This window comes from Nelumbo nucifera, chromosome 2 (assembly GCF_055504915.1).
Source record: "Nelumbo nucifera cultivar China Antique chromosome 2, China Antique-T2T, whole genome shotgun sequence".
NCBI classification, from domain to species: domain Eukaryota; kingdom Viridiplantae; phylum Streptophyta; class Magnoliopsida; order Proteales; family Nelumbonaceae; genus Nelumbo; species Nelumbo nucifera.
Genome location: NC_142650.1, coordinates 95,999,186 through 96,020,664, shown reverse-complemented (window position 1 = coordinate 96,020,664; position 21,479 = coordinate 95,999,186). Strand labels below are relative to the sequence as shown.

The following is a 21,479-nucleotide window of genomic DNA, read 5'->3' as shown; positions in this document are numbered from 1 at the left end:
GCTGGTTGCAAAAGGTTATAGATAGACATATGGGATTGATTATCTGGAGACCTTTGCACCTGTTGCCAAGATGACCTCAGTGAGAGTTCTTCTATCTTTGGCTACTCACTCTGACTGGTTTATCAATTGGATGTAAAGAATGCATTTCTGAATGGAGAATTACATGAGGAGGTTTATATGTCTCTTCCTCCAGGGATGTATGAAACAGATTTGAAAGGAAAGGTATGCAAGCTGAAGAGATCTCTTTATGGACTAAAACAGTCCCTTAGAGCATGGTTTGAGAGGTTTAGGGCTGCCCTTGTTAACTTTGGCTATGTACAGACACAATCTGATCATACTCTCTTTGTGAAGAGGAGAGGGCTCCTGGCAGTTTATCTGATTGTGTATGTTGATGATATTATTGTGACTGATAATGATGTTTCAGGAATTAATGATCTTGAATCTTTCCTCCATACAGAGTTTGAGATCAAAGATCTGGGGGAATTGAGATACTTTTTGGCATAGAAGTTGCTAGATCCAAGGATGAGATTCTTATCTCCCAAAGGAAGTATGTTCTTGATTTGCTCTCTGAAATAGGGAAGATGGGTGCTAGACCGGTTGCTACTCCTATTGATATGAGTCATAAACTCTCTGCTTCAGATGGAACATTGTTAGAAGACAAATGAGTCTTCTAGAGACTTCTTGGAAAACTTCTGTATCTATGCATGACTCGGCCAAAACATTGCATATGTTGTCAGTTGCATCAGCCAATTCATGCATGCTCCCCGGGATACTCATATGGCAGCAGCAAAACGAATCTTGTGTTATTTGAAGGGCTCCCCTAGAAAGGGAATTATGTTTTCCAAGCATGGCCATATGAAACTTGAAGCCTATACTGATGCTAACTGGGCTGGAAACATTGATGATAGAAGATCTACTTCTGGGTACTACAGCTTGGTGGCTGGTAATATTGTTTTTTGGAGAAGCAAGAAACAATCTGTTGTTGCTCGATTTTCAGCAGAAGTAGAATACAGAGCCATGGCACATGGAGTTTCTTAACTATTGTGGTTAAAATCATTGATGGAGGAACTAGGGATTGAGCATGAAAAGCCTATGATGTTATACTGTGATAATTAGGCCGCCATCAACATTGCTCACAACCCAGTACAACATGACAGAACTAAGCATATTGAAGTTCATAGACACTTCATTCGAGAAAGAGTGGCTTCGGGTGAAGTATGTCTTCCTTTCATCACCTCTGAAGGACAGTTAGCAGATTTTCTCACCAAGAGCATTCCCAAGGTGAAACTTCAGCATGATATTGGCAAGTTTGGCATGATTGACATCTATGCTCAGTTTGAGGGGGAGTGTAGAGAAGATGGGCCGAATGACCCATAGGCTGTTTATCCTTTCTTATTTTTTATGTTCTTTACTGTAATGGGCCTTATTCTTGGCCTATTCTTTCTATGTTATGTTTTTTTAATTTCTTGCCCAACTAAGGGTCTCTTTGCAAATTATTAAAGTTTAACTTAATAAAATAGTGTTAGGGGGTAAGAGGAGAGATTAAGGTTCGAAATTCTCTTCCTCTGAACCCTTATTGCCGCCATCTTCTTCTTCATCTTCTCTTTCTTAGAAGAAGGATTTCTGCTGTTTTCTTTTGATTTCTGCATCTGTTCTAAACAGTCATCTATTCTCAAGGACTGTTTTTCTATAGGTGATTCTTCCTTTACACTAGAGGGAACAAATAATTTTGATATTTTAGCCTGGTGGAGTGAACATGCAAAAAATTATCCAGTTCTCGTCGCCATGGCACGTGATCTACTAACCCCTCTGATGTCTACTATTCCATCAGATTCTTGTTTTAGTGCAGGTACTAGGGTGTTGGACGACAAGAGAAGCTGTATGAATGATTACAAGACAAAGGAGGGCATGAGACTACACCAGATGTTTCACCTGAAGTAGATGATCAAAGTCAAGAACAATAGGAGAAAATGATGACGTCAATATTTTTTGTGTACTCAATAGTTGTATAGTTTTTTTTTCAAATTATTGTAAATTTTGTTTTAATTTTATTTAATTTATTTGTTATTTTTTAATAACGTATTTTTTTATTTTCAATTTGTAATTATATTGTATTTTTTATATTTTATTAATTTATTTCATTTTCCAATTTTCATATTTCATTCATCCAACCATTGTATGCTTTGTAGCATTTAAATTTAAATGAAATAAAATTCCTATTTTTCTTCCAATTTGTTATTCACTTTGAGTCTGTCTCTTTGACTTCTTATTTGGTTAAGTATTTTTTTTTTCATTTATTCGTTAGCTTTCTTATTTTTTCAAATAGTTCCCAAAGGAAAGTTAAATATTTTAGTTTTACTTAGAAACAAAATAAAAAAATAAAAAATGTCAAAAAAAACAAAAAAAACAAAAAAAACCAGTTTGGCCCACGCCCAAGGCCTGGCTTGCAGCTTGCCGGGCCCAGGCCTACGACACGGCACGATACGGGCCCGCACGGGCTTGGGCCATGGGCTATGTCGGTCCGGCCCCCCAAATTATCCCTAGGAACGACAACACGACCCTGGATAGCCTGTGGGTCGGTAAGCACGACCTACAAGCCCATTTTACACCTCTATTTATTATACAACAACCCTTTTCTTGGAGCACCCTTCAAATATCGTAGAACTCTAACAATACCTTCCCATTGGATTGTGCTTGAGTTCTACATGAATTGGCTCAATAATCCAACACTGAAGGAAATGGCTGGTCTTGTGATGGTTAAATAGATCAGTTTTCCAACAACTTTCTTGTATTGTCCAAGAAAGCTAGGGGCTCCCCTTCACTATCAGACATCTTCACATTCAGATCTATAGGGGTATCCATTGGCTTTGCCCCTAATAGGCTAGTTTATTCCAACAAGTCAAGCACATACTTCCTTTGTGAGAGAGAGATGCCTCACTTTGACCTTGCTACTTCTATGCTCAAAAGAAATTTCAAGTTTCCCAAGTCCTTGGTCTGGAATTGACTTTGTAATAACTGTTTGAGCTTTTCAATGCCATGCTCATCACTTCTTGTGATAATAATGCCATCAACATAAATTGCCAACACAATCTTCCCAGTGGTAGTATCTCTATTGAACACCGAATGATAAACCCTACATTGTGTCATCCCAAGCTATTGTACTACACTACTAAATCTCCCAAACCAAGCCCTCGGAGATTGTTTCAACCCATAAATTGCTTTCTTCAACCGGAACACCTTGCCTTTCTCCCCTAAGCAACATATCCTGGAGGTTGCTCCGTATACACCTCATCTAGGTCAGCATGAGGAAATGCATTTTTAATATCCAATTGAAACAGTAGTCAATCAAAGTGTGCAGCGAAGGAAATAAGCACTCAAACTGAACCCATTTTAGCTACAAGTGAAAAGGTATCAATATAATCAACTCCATAGATTTGTGCATACACTTTGGCTACTAAATGTGCTTTATATCTCTCCACACTACCATCTGCATGATGCTTAACAGTTTAAACTCACCGACAATCAACTGCTTTCTTCCCTAGAGGTAGAGAAGTGAGGTCCCAAGTATGATTAGATTGAAGAGCATGAAATTCCACATCCACCGCCCTCTTCCATTCTGGAGAGAGAAGAACATCATGAAGAGATGTAGGAACAAACACAGAAGATAGAAGGGATTCAAAATTCTGATAGGATGGGGATAAATGGGCAAATGAAACATAACGAGATATAGGATGTTCAATACAAGTGCATTTACCTTTGTGAAGCACAATGGGGAAATCTAAATGAGATGGATTTGTTTCTGAAGGAGTCGGTGATGGTTGAGACGAAGCTGAAGAAGGTTGATACACAATACCACGAGGCCCTTGAGTATACATGTGATGGGATTGGTGGTCGCATTGACTCTTGAGCAATAGGAACAGTCATAGACACCTCCTCCATTGGTAAGGGAAGAGGAGGTGGGGATAGAGTTTCAAGACTCAAGAGAAGTAGACTCAGCTGAGGAAAAGAAAGGAACATTTTCAAAGAAGTTCATATTAGGAATAACAAAGGAACAACATAGGGAAGGACTGTATCACTTATATCTTTTTTGGGTCTGAGAGTACCCCAAAAAAAACACATTTAAGAGCACGAGCATCCAACTTATCCAACCTCGGACCCAAGCAATGAATGAAACAAATATAACCAATGACACACAGAGGCTAAGGGAACGGAGATTGAGAAGTAAAGACAATAGAAAAAGGAGAGGAGTCGCTTAACATCGAAGGTGTCATATGATTAATGAGAAAGCAAGAAGTAGGAACATCATCACTCCATTATTTTGTTGGAACTGCCATTTGAACCAAAAGTGCCCAAGTAGTGTTAAGTAAATGTCTACCTCTCAACTACTCCATTTTGTTGTGGAGTGGGGGGCATGAAGATTGATGTATTATGCCATTAGATTCAAAAAACATACGAAACGGGCATTGTAAATATTCTTTTGCATTGTCAGACCGAAAGTATTTAATGGAGACTGAAAGTAAATATATCAAACACTTTTGTATGAGATTTCATTAAATAAGTCCGAGTTATTCTTGAAAAATCATCAACAAAGGAAATAAAATATTTAAAACCATTGTAAGACTCAACTGGACAAGGACCCTAAACATCTGAATGAACAAGTTCAAAAGGACTCGAGACTTTAGTAGATTCCCTTGGAACAAAGGAGACACGATGATGTTTACTAAGCTGACAAACTTCACACTATAACTCACGAACAAACACGACATCTGGAACAAGACTCTTGAGAGTTGGAAGAGAAGGATGACCCATCTGACAATGCCTTGCAACGGTGTAATGGAAGAATGAAGAGCTATCTGTGATCCACCACCGTCGAGATAATACAATCTCCAGCTTCATGCCCTCCACCAAATCACCAATTGTCTTCCCGTCTCAAGATCCTGAAAAATGCAATAGGATGAAAAGAATGAGATGGAGCAATCTGAAGATTTTGTCAACTTACTAACAGACATGAGATTAAAAGGAAATTTAGGAACATATAGAACTAACGGTAAAGTGAAATCAGAATGTAAAGGAACATCACTAGTATCAGAAACAAGGGTGGAAGTACCATCAACCAGAGTGATTGAATGGGTGGTAGAGGGAGGGGGGATAAGGATGCGAATAGGTTTGAGGACCCAGTCATGTGATTTGAGGCCCCAATATCAATAATCCGTAGTTTAGAAAAGGAAACAAGACATGTTGTACCTGACTTTGCAAGAGTTGAAGTATTTACAAGAAGACAAAGAAGAAGACAGCTGAAGTTTTTCATACTCTTCTTGGGTGATGGAAACCATTTCCTTCTCCTTCCCAGTACCTAAAGTAGTGGAGTCATCTCTTGTAGCACCACTATCCCCTTCTACAACAGCATGATTGCCACAAGAAGATGGTGGGCCATGCAGATCACAAAAGTAGTTCACAGTATGCCTTTCCCATCCACAATAGCTGCATTCTTTGATCATTCCTCAACCACCAACACCAACACCACGACCTCTAAAATTCCCATCTCTACCATTAATACAACCTCCTCTCACACCACGGTTATACCCTTTGGGATAGCTACTTCTACCACATGAGCCACCTCTACCACCTGTGGTTGCGGCTAGGGCAGACTTCTCTAATACTAGAGAATTATCTGTATGTGGACTTGTAACCCTTCTTACTCTGGAGAAAACTTCTGGTAGTGTAGGTATATCACTGCTACCTAGAATCTAGGCATGCACCAGTTCAAATTCAGACCTCAATTCCGAAAGAAAATGTGCCGCATCCAACTGATCTCTCTGTTGTTTCTGCACTTTGAGATCAATTGAAAGTAGCTGATACGAATCCAACTCATTCCATAGACTCTTCAAACAAGCACAGTACTCTTCCACACTCCTATCACCACTTTGTAGTTGAAAATATTCCTGATACAGTTGATAGATTCTAGTCAGATTGTCTTGTCCCAAACACAACTACTTAGCATGTTCCCAAATTTCTTTCGCAGTATCAAAGAACATCAAGTTCACACTGATATGAAGCTCCATACTGTTCAAGAGACAATTCATAATCTGTGCATTCTCTTGGATCCAATCTGGTTGTACCATCATACTTGTTTTGGAATCACTGCTAGAAGCTGTCATCGGTTATTTCTGCAACACTCTCCTAAGAACACCTTCCTGACTCAACAATAGCATTCAACCGACTTAACCATTGGTTCTGAAACTTCAACAGCATAACCGCAACCCCTAAACTTGGAACATCAACATAAGAAATTCTTTTATGAGTCAACCAACCTCACGGTTCACAGAAAACAACACACCAAACACAACAACGATCAGCTGAACTTCACATTTACAGTCCCTCTTCGAACTGCCGAGTAGAGGGAGTTTAAAATACCATCAAACAGTCAACCAATGATGAAACTTGAGGCATGGAAGCCTCCTAACCTTCTGGGCGATCAGTCCTTTTAGGCTCGTCCCCTTCCTTTCTTTTCGTATTAGTAGAAAACCTCAGCCAAACCAATTCTAGGCATCCTTCACTGGTGCAGTCAAGAAACTCGATCAACCAGGCTCTGATACCATGTTATCAGGCCTGTATTTATTTAAATAAATAAAAGAAAAGGTTCTGGTTTGAGTCTAGATTGAGGAGTGAAGGAGAAGAAGAAGAGAAGAGGGGGACGAATGGAATAGGGGCAGAACAGTCTCAGTCGTGTATGAGAACTGCCACCCTTGTATGTTTAATTCATAATGATATGTAGAATTACAGTTGTTAGGTTGAAGGGTTTTATGTATTGATGGTTTGGCTGATAAGTGTTCTTATTAGCCTGTATTTGTGTTTAAGTTGTTATGTACTGGGCCTGTGTTAATGGGCCTAAGTTTATTTGGTATTTTAGGTAGTCTGGGTGTCCCATCACTAATCAGGGGCATTCCAGACATTTCCTGTAACATTGTACTGTAATCTAATATAAATGATAGTACTGTCGACTGGGTTATGCAGTTCGACATTCTCAGCACCTCTTGGTCTCCTCTCTTCTACTACTTCGGCTACAACATTTCAGCTTACATGGTATCAGAGCATTAAGCAATTTCCTGGTTACAGCTGATGCCATCTGCTCTCTCTTGCTGTCTTTCTTTCTTTTTTTTATCTTGGTTGCTGCGGTGAAACCCTAGGGTTGCAGGAGAACAATACAAGGTTCGAACCTAGGGTTTCCTTTGGTTGTAGGGCGCGAGGGAAGTAAGATCCAGAAATTGATGTCCTACTAGACTGTTTCTAGTAGTGAGTAGCCATTCGGCTGCTAAGAGAGGTCTGTACAGGACAGACCTAGATTGAGGACTGATTTCAGCAGTCCTAGTATTGGCCGTAGGGGGGAACACTCTCTACAGTTGCAGTAATCGAAGCCCAAGAGAAGTCTGCATAGTGCAGTGGTGGAGAGCTCTCAGCTTTAGGTCGGTTACCAGCTCACAGAACACCTTATTTTCTGCTGTAACTGAACTACTTCAGAACTGTGACAGTCTCGGCAAGTCTGAACCAGTTTTGCGAGCTGTCAGAACCTTCTTCAATACTGCAACTAGTCTTTTTTCAGCACTGTGAACACTTCGGATAGTCTGAAACAGTGTTATCTACACAGAGTCTACAGCCAAGATGTCTTCAATATCCGGAGAGGTCTCTTCTAGGGATATCAGACCTGGTGGGAGGTCTTCAAATCTGGAAAACCCAAATCTGCACAACTTGTAGATTACAAGTGTGCTGCTGGATGAATACAACCTCAGGGAGTGGTCCGTTTCTGCAATGCTTTTTATTACTTCCCGTGATCTCACAGGCTACTTAGATGGGAGTAAGAAGGAACCTGAAGTTGGCAGTGCGGAGTATGCAGTGTGGCGCAAGGAGAATGCCACAGTTATGTCCTAGCTGCTTGCCTCTATGACTCCACGAGTTGCCAGGACTGTTCAACACTTTCCCACAGCAGCCAAGATTTGGGAAAAAGTGTCTAAAACCTATGGACAGAAGAAAAATAATGCTAGAATCTACATATTGAATCAAGACATTGCTGCCTTAAGGCCAGGGGATATGACAGTTGCAACATATTTTGCAACTCTGGAAGGACTTTGGGAAGAACTTGACCATCACTTGATTTTGGACTGGGAAAATGCCAGGGACAAGGAGAGACATGATAAGCAGATTGAAGAGAGTAGAGCCTTTAAGTCCCTGGGAAAATGCCAGGGACAAGGGGGCATAAGGTCACAAATTCTAGGAAGAGATGAATTGCCCGAGTTACATCATGTTTATTATCTGGTAAGGAATGAAGAAGTCAGGAGAAAGGAGATGCAAGTTGACTCTCAGATTCAACCAACTGAACAATTTGGTGAACATTCAGCCCTGATTTCTACTAAGGGAAACAGACATCCAGACAAGAAGCATCTTAAGTGCACTCATTGTGGGGGTGAGAGACATGTAAAAGAAAAGTGTTGGGTCCTGTATCCTCACCTGAAGCCAGCTGCATTGAGAAAGGACGAGAAGCAACAGAAGGGTCATGCGGCCAGTGGGAACCTTGTCACTAGTAACAATGATGACAACTCACAGAGTATACCAACAGTGGCTTCTTCTCCCATGGGGCAGGTTGCTGATTCCTCTGGAGCCGGTGCCTTGGGCTTCACTGCTAGTGAGGTAGAGGTCCTTAGCCGGGTTTTAGCCTGTCTAAGGAGTAATTCTTTTGCTTCCTCCTCTCTTGCCAGATCAGGTATGGTCTCTGCCTTTAGTGCAACTAGTTCTATTGACTCTACTTCTTGGGTTATTGATTCCGGTGCAACTGACCACATGACACATATGTCCTCCTTATTATCTTCATATCAATTGTTGTCTGGTCAGGATAAGATGAGAGTTGCTGATGGGTCTTTCTCCACCATCTCTGGAAAAGGGGTGGTTGACCTAAGCAAGGACCTCTCTCTTAAATCAGTTCTACATGTTCCCAGTCTCACATCAAATCTTTTGTCTGTTTCAAAACTTATCAAAAATTTGAACTGTAGCATAACCTTTTTTCCTACTCATTGTGTCTTTCAGGACAGAGTGGCGAGGAGAACGATTGGGAGCGGTCATGAGTATGGAGGCCTCTACTATTTTGATGCAGACATCGGTTCAGCCTTACAAGCATCTGCTGCTAGTAGTCCGGAGAGTGTGGAGTCAATAGCTAGGTTGCATCTGTGGCATGCTGGGCTAGGTCATTTACCTCTCTCTTCCTTAGAAATGTTGTTTCCCGAATTGTTTAAGAGCATTTCAAGTCAGAGTTTAGTCTGTGAAGTATGTCAAATATCAAAACAATGTAGAACTGTTTATCCAATTTCCAGTAATGAAATTTGAGTTCCTTTTGATTTGGTTCATTCTGACGTTTGGGGCCCTTCACCTATTGTTTCTATTGATGGCTTTTGTTACTTTATCAGTTTTATTGACCACTACTCTCGATGCACATGGATCTACCTGTTAAAAGGAAGAAATGAAGTGCCACGGATAACTATGGCATTTTGCAAAATGATTGAAACACAATTTGATAAGAGGATTAAGCAATTCCGGTCAGATAATGCTGCTGAATATTTTGAAAAATCCTTGAACTTATTCATGGAAGATGCTGGCATGTTACATCAATCATCCTGTGCTAATACCCCTCAGCAGAATGGGGTTGCTGAGTGCAAGAATAGACATCTATTGGAGACAACTCGAGCCTTACTATTTCAACACAAGGTTCCCAAGCAATACTAGTCTCAAGCTGTACTTACTGCATCATATTTGATAAATCGGATGCCATTTAAGGTGTTGGGTATGACAACCCCTTTCTCTGTTCTGTGTTCTAATCTTTCAGACTTTCCTCTTCCTCCATGGGTCTTTGGCTGTATATGTTTTATACATGTGAAGGATCCAAAGAAGACCAAGTTGGATCCTAGGGCTACGAAAGGAATATTTTTGGGGTATTCTCCTACACAAAAGGGTTACAAGTGTTATAATCCAGTCTCCAAGAGAAAGTATGTCACTAGAGATGTGGTCTTTTTTGAGTCTCAACCCTATTTTCAGTCTTCTCAGAATCCTCTTAAGGGGGAGACTAGTGGGATGGAAGAGGATTCTCTTTCTCCCTCCTTTTTTGTTCCCCTATCTGCCTCGGGCCTTCCATCTTCTTTTTCTACTCCTAGTTGTGGCATCCCAAATCAACCTAGTGAGGCTCCCACTATGCCGGTTACCTCTCCTGATACTGTAGATATCCCTGAAGGCTCTAGTAGGGAACAGAAAGAGATACGAATCACCTACAACAGAAGGAAAAAGGGCCCTCAAACTCATGACAACAACCAGTTGGACTCGGATCAATCTGTCTCTGCAATCCAAGGTAATTCCAAAACACATACTTCTGATTTGGATCTTCCTATTGCTCTTCGTAAGCCTATCCGTTCTTGCACCACATTTATCTCTAGCCTATCACTCCTTTGTGTCTATTCTTTCCTTTGTATATGTTCCTTCTAGGTACTCAGAGGCCGTGTCTGATCCAAGGTAGAAAGAAACTATGAATGAAGAGATGAAAGCCCTAATGAAAGCAAGAACTTGGGAATTAATGGATCTGCCAGAGGGGAAGAGCACTGTCGGGTGCAAGTGGGTGTTTACTGTAAAGCATAGGGAGGACGGGTCCATTGAGAGGTACAAGGCCAGGCTTGTGGCAAAGGGGTTTACTTAAAAAGAAGGGATTGACTACAAAGAAACCTTTGTCCCAGTAGCAAAGTTCAACACAATTCGGGTTCTATTGTCATTGGCAGCAAATTTTTCATGGGAACTTCATCAGTTGGATGTGAAGAATGTCTTCCTAAATGGTGACCTTCATGAAGAGGTATTTATGGAACCTCCACCAGGCTATGACTTTGATAGAAAGGTGTGTAAACTGAGGAAAGCATTATATGGTTTAGTGCAGTCTCCTCGTGCATGGTTTGAGAGGCTTTGTGGGGCCATGAAGAAAGTGGGATACACTCAGAGTGGTGCAGACCATACCTTGTTCATGAGGAGACAGGATAGCAAACTTACAACACTCATTGTTTACGTGGATGATATGGTGATTACCGGGAATGACTTGGAAGAGATCAAAAGACTGAAGGAGTTTTTAACTTCTGAATTTGAGATCAAAGACTTGGGTCACTTGAGATATTTTCTTGGGATTGAAGTTGCTAGGTCAAGAGAGGGGATCTACATATGTCAGCGGAAGTATGTTCTTGACCTCTTAGAGGAGACACCTAGAGGAGACAGGCATGATAGGGTGTAGACCAGCAGATACTCCAATAGAACAGAATCATGGCCTACAGGAATCAGTAGGGGAGGACTACTGTGATAGAGAGAGATACCAAAAATTGGTAGGGAAGCTGATATATTTATCTCTCACTCGACTAGATATTGCTTATGCTGTGCATGTTGTCAGTCAGTTCATGCACTTTCCAAAGATCCCTCATATGAAAGTAGTTGAAAGGATTCTCAGGTACTTGAAGACTTGCCTAGGAAAGGGAATTCTATTTAGAAAAAGCAATAAAATTGAAATTGAAGCTTATACTGATGCAGATTGGGCCGGTTTTGTTGGGGACAGAAAATAAACTTCAGGATATTGTACATTTGTGGGAGGGAACCTGGTTACATGGCGCAGTAAGAAGCAGAATGTAGTTGCTAGATCAAGTGCCGAAGCTGAATATCAAGCTATGGCTCACGGGGTTGTTGAACTCCTATGGCTCAGGGCTCTTCTTAATGAGCTTGGCATTAAAGCTGAGGGCCCTCTCAGACTGTATTGTGACAACAAGGCTGCCATCAACATTGCAAATAACCCTGTGCAACATGACATGACATAACATATTGAGATCGATCTACATTTTGTTAGAGAGAGAATAGTCTCGGGAGAACTCTGCATTCCTTATACTCCATTTGAGATGCAAAATGTAGATGTACTGACTAAAGGGTTGGCTGCAGCAAAATTCGTGGACCTTCTTGGCAAGCTAAACATGATTGACATCCATGCTTAGCTTGAGGGGGAGTGTTAGGTTGAAGGGTTTTATGTATTGATGGCTCGGATGATAAGTGTTCTTATTAGTTTGTATTTGTGTTTAATTTGTTATGTACTGGGCCTGTGTTAATGGGCCTAAGTTTATTTGGTGTTTTAAGTAGTCTGGGTGTCCCATCACTAATCAGGGGCATTCCAGACATTTCCTATAACATTGTACTGTAATCTAATATAAATGATAGTACTGTCGACTGGGTTATGCAGTTCGACATTCTCAACACCTCTTGGTCTCCTCCTCTCTTCTACTACTTTGGCTACAACATTTCAGCTTACAACAGTATTACTCCTGTATATATTGACTTAAGAACAGAGACGAAAACAGAGTGAGAAGAGGGGAAAAGACTAAAATAACCCTGGAACAAACTGTATTTTAACAAATGGAGTCCTAGTTTTGGCTAAAACATTTAACAATTTAATTCAGGTTGTCATATGTTAGGTTAGATGTGCCTTTCTTGATTACCTTAGGTTCTTGTAAACCTTCTTTAACTGATGCTTTAGTAGCCTGCAGAATATGATTAGTTAGTAATTTTGTTCCCTTATTTCTTTTATGATTGGAGTAGAATGTCTTTGTCATTATGTAACATTTTCATGTTTTGGTCTACTTTTTTTATACAGTTCTAACTAGAGGGGAAATTTGTGCCAGGAGAAATCATTTTACCACACTATAGGGCTGTGTTCTGTGGGATTTCTTTGTCTTCTGTTGCTTCATCTGCCTATGGACTTCTCATTGGAAGAAGGTGAGTTTGTCATCATTCCAATTGTTTGTACATTTTCCAGATTACTCTGTCTCCCTTTTAAATATGATCGTAAGGTTAAATCTGTCAACTTCTGTTACAGAATCTCTTCTTCTTTAGGGACTTCTCTCCCTTTGACAATGCCGTGGTTGTCTTTCACCTGTAGTGAATATTGGCGACTATGCCGTGACTCAGTAATTACATGCATTGCAGATCATTCTTCTGACAGCTGCTAATCTACGCATTACCGTGTACAACTTTTTTCAAAATCAATTCTTTGTTGCAACTTGGTTCTCATTGTTTAATATCATTTTAACCGAGGAATGAGTCTATTCTCATACATTAAGGGGAATGAAGTAACTGGTGGTTCACTCAGCAAAAATTTCTAGCAATCAGAGATAAAATGGTCCTTGCTTCCTATTTGGTATGTGTGTTTTTTCCTAGCCTACTAAAATCCTGTTTTGAACATTTGTTTCATGTTCTGATAATTGGATACCTGTACAAGGATATTGTATTATGTCAGATACTTCAATTTTTATTGTTAATTTCATTTCTCAAACCATGTGCAGCCATGTGCTTGCTGCATCTGGGAAGCATAGATTCATGTAGTGAGGCCTTTTTGTTTTGGTTAGAGGAATTCCTAGCTGTCCAAAGGACACTTTTGAATGCTGGCCAGTTCTAAATGGGATCAAAAGGGCAAAAATAGCTTGGTCTGTTTCTCCTTTTGCGTTTTGTTGGGAGATTTGGAAGGAGAGAAACAGAAGGCTCTTCCAAGGCAAGGCAAAATTTAAGGAGTTATGCTCAACTATAGGGAGAATAATTTTGGATTGGATTTTAGTTTAATCCTTCTGAATTTTCTGGGATTATTAGAGAGTCTTTAGGTGCTGTCTTTTGGGATTGTTTGGATTCAGGTTAAAGTTCTTGATGTGATTCTTGTTTTTCTTGTATTTTCTTTTGTTGAATGATTACTTGTCACCTCTTCTTATTTGTAACTTTTGTTTAAGATTGATGAAATTTCTTTTTATTTATTTTCAAAAAAAAAGGTTCATGTGTGCTTATGTTAGGCATTGGCTTTAGGATCAAATATCTAGTTGAATTCAATAGGTTGTTTGATGAGTAGAAGATTCACAAGAGTTGCTTCTTTTGATATTAAAAACACACTTTTCTATTTTTTATTTTCATTTTTTGATTATTATAAACTGTATGTCACACATTAGTCTTTGAATAGGATACCTCAGAAAAACTTGTATTGGATTAGGGAACGATGATAAGGCTTTGGATAAATAAGAAGAAGACTTTATAACAAGTTCAACCCCTGCGAGGTTTCTAAGTCTCTAAGCCCTTTCCTAAAGCCAAAATTCCAAGGGAGCCTGTTATATGAGGAGACAAAGAGAGTAATAGGTTTTAACTCTATAGATGAATATTGAAAATAGGGCTGGAAAGAAATATTTCAAGGCTGTATCCCTCCGCAATATCTTTCCAGAATCTAGTCTTGTTTCTAGAAAAGACATACCTAACAAGTTGCAAAAATAGAGGAAATAGGCTGGATATGGCTTTCCAAGGCGATGATGACAAAGATGCTCAACATAATAACCCTGCATCCCATCCATTAACGAATACTTTACAAATGCTACTTACCATATTATGCAATAGCTTATCTGTATCCATTGTAAATCTCCATAACCACTTCCCAAGAAGAGCAGAGTTTCTATTTACTAGGTTTCCTAATCCCTATCCTACATCCTCCTTAGGGGTGAGCAAAAAAACTGAAAAACCGAATCGACCGAAAAAACTGACTGAAACCGAACTGAAAAATTGGTTAACCAGACCAATCGGTTCGGTTTCAGTTTGGTGTTTTTAAAAAACTGAAGGTACTGGTTCGTTTTCGGTTAACCAATATAGAAAACCGGCGGTTAACTGAACCGACTGGTATGCATATATTTCTATATATTTATGTATATTATATATTATATATATTTTAATATTTTTTATATATTATAAATTAATAAATATGCATTATATATAAATATATATTTTCATAATATATGATATATTATTTATTAATTAAAATATAATATTTTATATATATTTATAATATTTTATTATTTATATATATTTTTATAATATATATTATAAAAATTAAAAAATAGAAAAACCGACGAATCGAACCGGTCAACCGGTTAATCGACTGGTTTAGGTTCGGTTTTGGTTACTGGTTTTCCAAAATCCGGTAGTACCGGTTCGGTCCAAGAAAAAGCCTCACGGTTCAGTTAACCGAACCGTGAGCACCCCTAATTCCTCCTTACTTTTACGAAACTTTCTCATTTGATCAAGTGACTCCTCTGGTTCCCCTATGAAATTCCTCATTACCTTTTCAAGTCTTCTTGCCACCATTAGAGGAATTTTAAAGATTGAGAATTAATACATGGGGAAATTAGCTAAAATTGAATTTATTAGTGATTCTGTTTCCTAGTAAATTATAATTTCTCTTCCAAGTGGCTAATTTTTTGAGAATCTGTTGAAAACAGGTCCAAAAACTATTAGATCTTGGGCTTCCTCTCAGATTCTGACATATTAGCCACTAGTTTACTAAACACTCCAAGATTCTGACACATCTTTCTACCTCCTCTCTAATGTTTATACTTCAATATAGCTTTTATTTAGTTCATCCTATTTTATTCTATTTTCTTGACAGAAATGCAGATTTTTCTCTTCTTCTTGATCTAGGGCATCCTATTCCGATTGATGTTGCATCTCAACTTGATTTTTGAGAATATATTTAATTATCACCAAACTCACTTTTGTCCATGCTACTTGATTTTTTTTCATCAGCAGAGAAAATTGTAATAAGGTAAAAAAAATTCTTTGGTTAAAATAAAAAAACCAGGATAGGCATCCAAGGAAAAAAAACAAACATATAAAGAGAAGTGAGTCTGACAGCCAATCCCACAAGAGGCATACAAGATGTACAAAAGAAACCCCTAACCTGGATAATCAGAACTTCACTCCCTCTGAACCCTTTTTACCATGCCTATCAGGTATTGGAAAATCTTGGAATCCATTTGATTTTTCTATAGTCATAGAAGTTCTTTAACTTTTCATAAGTAGCTCAGATCCATGACAGTGTTAAAGGTGCTTTCAGATATTATATATCCATGGTCATATTCAAACAAATAGAACATCTTTTTTTCCATTTGCAAGAACCTATTATTAGTTCTCTAACCACCCCTCTAGTAGTTTTGTCTGGTTGATTAGATTTCCTAGTCATTCTTTGATTGACTTTCATTATTACCTTACTTGAGGTATTTTAGTTGCAATTGTTCTGCATTTAGTTGTGAATCAGCTTCAAGTGGACTTACAAATCTGCCTTGCCTTTACCAGAAATGGCAAACGAAAACTTCACCAAATTGTTGGATGATAATAAACTCAAGGGCCCTAATTATGCTAACTGGTTCCGAAACCTTATGCTGGTTCTAACGTCCGAGAAATTGGACAAAATTGATAAGAACCCTGCTCTGGATCGTCCGGGTGACGGGGCTTCTGAGGCCCGAAGAGGAGAGTATCAAGAATGGGAAGAGAAAAACTCTCTTGCCCAGTGTTATATTATAGCCTCTTTGGATAATTCGATACAGCGACAATTCGATAAGATCGAAGTGTCCAAGGATATATTGGATAGTCCGAAGACTATGTATGAAGAGCAGAATCGTTCTACTCGACAAAAGGTCTTAAAATTGTTTATGACCGTGCAGATGACCGAGAGCCAACAGATTTATGACCATTATCTAAAGATGATGGGTTATATTAATGAACTGGAGGCTCTCAGGTCAGGGCTACATCATGACACCAAAATTGATGCTGTCGTCAATTCCCTACCTTTGTCCTTCAATCAGTTTATCATGAATTACAACATGAATAAGCTAAACGTTAGCCTTCAAGAATTCTTTTCCATGCTTGTTGAAGGTGGCAAATTTGGCAAGAAAAAGTGGAAGGCTAAAAGGAAGGTTCAAAAGAAGGGTAGCAAAACTAAAAAGCAGAAGAAAGATAAGCACCAGATGCCTCACTTTTGCAAACAGACCGACCACTGGAAGAGGAATTGTCCTCAATATCTGGAGACTAAGAAGCAAGGTAATTTCGAATCTTTTATCATAGAGACCAATTTGTTGGTCATTCCTTCTTCCTGGTGTATTGACTCCTGGGCTTCAACTCATGCATGTAACTCAATGCAGGGGTTCAAGATAAGCAGAAGATTGAGTGACGGAGAAGTGACGCTCTACTTGGGGACTTCTGCAACAGTTGCAGCAACAACCATAGGATCTGTAGAACTAGTTTTCAGAGAAGGAACAATTGTACTTAAAGGTTGTATTTTCGTACCTAATTTAAGAAGAAATTTGATTTCTGTCTCAAAATTGTGCATGGATGGCTATTCTATCTTATTTAGTAATGTGATTACTATTAAACGGAATAACAAATTCCTCGCATATGGAGAACTTGAAAACGGTCTCTATGTTCTCCATTCTTCTCTGGAAACAAACATTACCGAAACTACGTCGGAAATAATCCCCAAGAAGAGGACTCGTGATACAGTTAATCCCACGTGCCTGTAGCATTACCGACTTGGCCACATTAATATAGATCGTATTACAAGGTTGGTAAAGGATGGTCCTTTGGATTTTCTAACTGTAGAAGATCTTCCAACTTGTGAACCTTGCCTTCAGGGTAAGATGACGAAGCGACCATTTACCAGTAAGCCTTCAGGGCCACATACTATTAGATCTTGGGCCACATACATACTGATGTATGTGGCCCTCTAAATGTTAGGACACATAACCAACACGTTTATTTCATAACATTTACCGATGATTACTCACGGTATGGTTACGTGTACCTAATGAGACATAAGTTTGAATCTTTTGAAAAGTTCAAAGAATTCAGATAAGAAGTCGAGAAACAAATAGGGAGAGAAATTAAGACCCTTTGATCAGATCGAGGTGGCGAGTATTTCTCTGACGAATTCAGGGACTACTTAAAGGACAATGGGATAGTATCAGAACTAACTCCTTCTGCTACACCACAATTAAACGGTGTGTCAGAAAAGAGAAATCGGACTCTATTAGATATGGTTCGATCACTTCTCGTCCACTCAGAGTTACCCACATCCTTTTGGGGTTTCGCATTAGAGACTGCGATTTACGTGCTGAACCGGGTTCCAACCAAATCCGTTCCAAAAACTCCATATGAGCTATGGGCTAGTAAGAAACCAAGTGTGAGACACTTGAAAATTTAGGGTTGTTCGGCACATCTTAAAAGAACTAGTGCTGACAAATTGGAATCCAAGACCAGCCGTTGCCTATTTGTAGGTTACCCCAAAGGCTCTATAGGTTACTTATTCTGTGATCCAAAAGAACAATAGGTGTTTTGCAGTCGAAATGCCCACTTCCAAGAAGAAAATTACATTCTGGATAATCATCATCAGGAAGTTGTTCTTGATGAGGAGAGCCCAGGGGTAGTGGGAGATGTCCCACCAGCTCTAGAAAATAACCAACCTAGAAGATCTACCCGGGTTTCCAGGTCTCCAGTTCGTTACGACTTTGACCAAGAAAGTTACTTGGTGGAAGCCATGACCAGTGAGCCGTGACTTATTCGGAAGCTATGTTGGACATAGATTCTTTGAAGTGGGTAGATGTCATGAGAGCTGAGATGGACTTAATGTAGACTAATGGAGTCTGGACTCTAGTAGATCCACCCCCTGGGGTAAAGGCAATTGGTTGCAAATGGATCTATAAGAGGAAGAAGGGCCCCGTCGGTAAAGTTGAGACCTACAAGGCTCGTCTTGTGGCGAAAGGGTACACTCAGAAAAAAGGGAATCAGTTATGAGGAAACCTTTTTGCCCGTGGCCACGCTTAAATCCATTAGGATCCTGGTAGTTGTAGCAGCGTACCATGACTACGAGATTTGGAAAATGGATGTCAAAAGCACGTTCCTGAATGAAAATTTTACTGGAGATATCTATATGCAGCAATCGCAAGGTTTCATAGCTGCAGGTCAGGAACACATAGTATGTAAACTCAACCGATCCATATATGGACTTAAGCAATCTTCTAGGAGTTGGAACATCCGGTTTGACTCTATCGTCAGACAGTTTGACTTTGAGCAAAATTCGGATGAACCCTGTGTTTACAGGAAGACCAGTGGGGATAAGGTTACGTTCTTGGTTCTGTATGTAGATGACATTCTACTCATTGGGAATGATGTAGGAATGTTAACTACGGTGAAAGTGTGGCTTTCACAGGAATTCTCCATGAAAGATCTTGGAGAAGCCTCCTACATATTGGGTCTTCGACTCTATAGAGATAGATCGAAGAGGATAATAGGATTATCCCAGTCTGCTTACATCCACAAGATAGTCAAGAGATACAGTATGAAGAACTCCAAGAAAGGAAATGTTCCATTTAGGCATGGAGTCACTCTCTCCAAGGGTATGTCTTCCAAGACTCCCGAAGAGATTGAGGGCATGAAAGAGATTCCCTATGCCTCATTCGTAGGGAGCATCATGTATGCCATGCTGTGCGCTTGTCACATTTCTCAGGCAGTGAGTGTGGTAAGCAGATACCAATCTAACCCAGGGCAAGAGCATTGGACCGCTATGAAAAACATACTAAAATACCTTCGAAGGACAAAAGAGTTTTGTCTGGTATTCGATGGTAGTTCACTACAGATCCAGGGGTATACTGATGCCGATTTCCAGTCAGATCCAGATGATAGAAAGTCTACATCCGGTTATATCTTCACGATAAGATCGTGTGATGTTAGCTGGAAAAGCAGCAAACAGGGGTCCACCGCAGATTCCACAACCAAGACGAATACATTGCCGCAAGTGAAGCTGCCAAGGAAGCTGTTTGGATGAAGAACTTCATTTAAGAATTAGGAATAGTTCCATCCAGCACATCACCCATTCCATTCCATTGTTGTGTGACAACACTGGAGCCATTGCTCAGGCTAAGGAGCCACGAGCCCACTCGAAGTCGAAGTACATTGAGAGGAAGTATAATGTACTACGGGAGATAGTTGGAAGAGGAGACGTCCTGATTTAGAAGGTAGCATCAACGAAAAATATAGCAAACCCATTAACTAAGCCACTGACACAGAAAGTGTTTGAGAAACATGTGGAAAGTATGGGACTCCGGCTTGTACTCGATTGGACCTAAGTGCAAGTGGGAGTTGTTAGACAGTTATGCCCTTAGCTCCAATTGGATTGATGTATCTTTTGACATTTATTGTAAATGAATAAAGTACATAATTGATTCATGTCATTGTGGTATGTTTCTGTGTAATTCCCTTGAACTGGACACTTATGAGACTCGTGCTAGTTTAGAATTTTCATAGTAGTTGGATAGATCTGGGGAGATTTATCTTGCCAAGGCTGACACTAATGTACCGCCAAGTTGGTTGGGGTGGCTTGTCTCAGCTGCCAGGGTGAGACCTGAGGTACATGCAGTGTGGGTTTTCTTGAAACCCTGAACTGGACCAAAATTCCAGTATTGCCCTGGACCTTGGAGATAGATGGGCAATATTGGAATGTTACACCTGACCCCTAGACTCGATTATGGTACTGCACTAGGTGTCGGATCGGGTTGTCTTTGATATGCCAATTAGTGAGATCCTTAGAAGGGGTCAAAACCTGGGTATGTTGGGACAGGAGTGGGTGATCATAGTGACTGGATCAGCCCCTTTGTCGGACAAAGTGAATGATCGGAGATGCACTCTCTCTGATGGAAACCTAAACTGCCAGCAGTTGATTTCAACCGTTGAAATTTGTTTTTGCAAAATATATTTATATAGAGATATACATATATATATATATATTATAGTTTCAAAATGTTTTGCAAAAGGTTTTAATTCCCGGGATCCATGTGAGTAAAGAGTGCAACATTGTTCCTTGCAGCCGAGGGAGAGGTCCTCTCTTGTCGGGTAGTGTTTGATCATTATGGGATGAGAGGTTAAGTGTAAGACCATTGAGGGTAATACCTGATGGGCTAATCTTGCATCTGCCCATAGTCCTTGGGTTTTCAAAAGGTGGCTGGACCCAAGGACCATTTAGTGTAAATGTTGGGCCCATTAAGAGTCCATAGTGATGGGTCAGGGGTTCACTGTCTCCTATAGTGAATTCGGCCAGGCCTTGTAACAAAGGCTGGGCTGAACCCATGTGGCTGATGTGTAGATCAATGTTTGGGTCCCACGCCATACAAAGAGAGCCAACTGGGCAGTAGGTTAAGAGGTTAAGTGAGCACATAAACTTAATGGGCCTAAAGCCCAATTCGAACTGGGTTTGGATCAGCAGATAAGGATAAGAGGATAAGTCTTATCCACTTAAAGAGTCTATATCCAAATAAAGATTTGGATCAGGAATCTCCTAATTTGATTAGGATTAAGCTGATCTTAAATTGCAGATAAGATAAGGGATTATCCTTATCACTTAAAGAGTCCAGATTCAAATAAAGATTTGGATCAGGAAACTTGTAATCAGATTAGGAGGTTGCTTGACTATTACTTGTTCCTCACCTTAAAGCTATGTATAGAATCACCAGGTATAGGGATTATTTACAGAGATTTTTGTCATTTGACTTTATTTGGATTCATAAATGTTGACTGGGCTGGATCACCAA

General features: G+C 39.8%; 1 protein-coding gene across 16 annotated transcripts in view; it reads left to right on the top strand.

Annotated features, from left to right (window-relative positions):
- The window catches only part of LOC104589577 (N-acetylglucosaminyl transferase component family protein / Gpi1 family protein), a 63,142-nt gene that overhangs the window by 25,500 nt on the left and 16,163 nt on the right, over positions 1-21,479 (top strand). For 6 of the 16 annotated variants that reach the window (XM_010247930.2, XM_010247924.2, XM_088898271.1 and 3 more), the window contains 2 exons: positions 12,726-12,819; positions 12,920-13,240. The exons of 1 other annotated variant lie outside the window; for it this stretch is intronic. In XM_010247930.2, coding sequence (XP_010246232.1) covers positions 12,726-12,819; positions 12,920-13,052 — 227 coding nt within the window. In that variant the 3' untranslated portion in view covers positions 13,053-13,240. Of the gene's footprint in view, positions 1-9,075; positions 9,233-12,697; positions 12,820-12,919; positions 13,241-13,385; positions 13,875-16,197; positions 16,690-16,776; positions 16,942-17,042; positions 17,175-21,479 lie in introns of those variants that run through there. 9 more of the 16 variants (XM_088898269.1, XM_088898270.1, XM_010247926.3 and 6 more) reach the window with 9 other exon arrangements.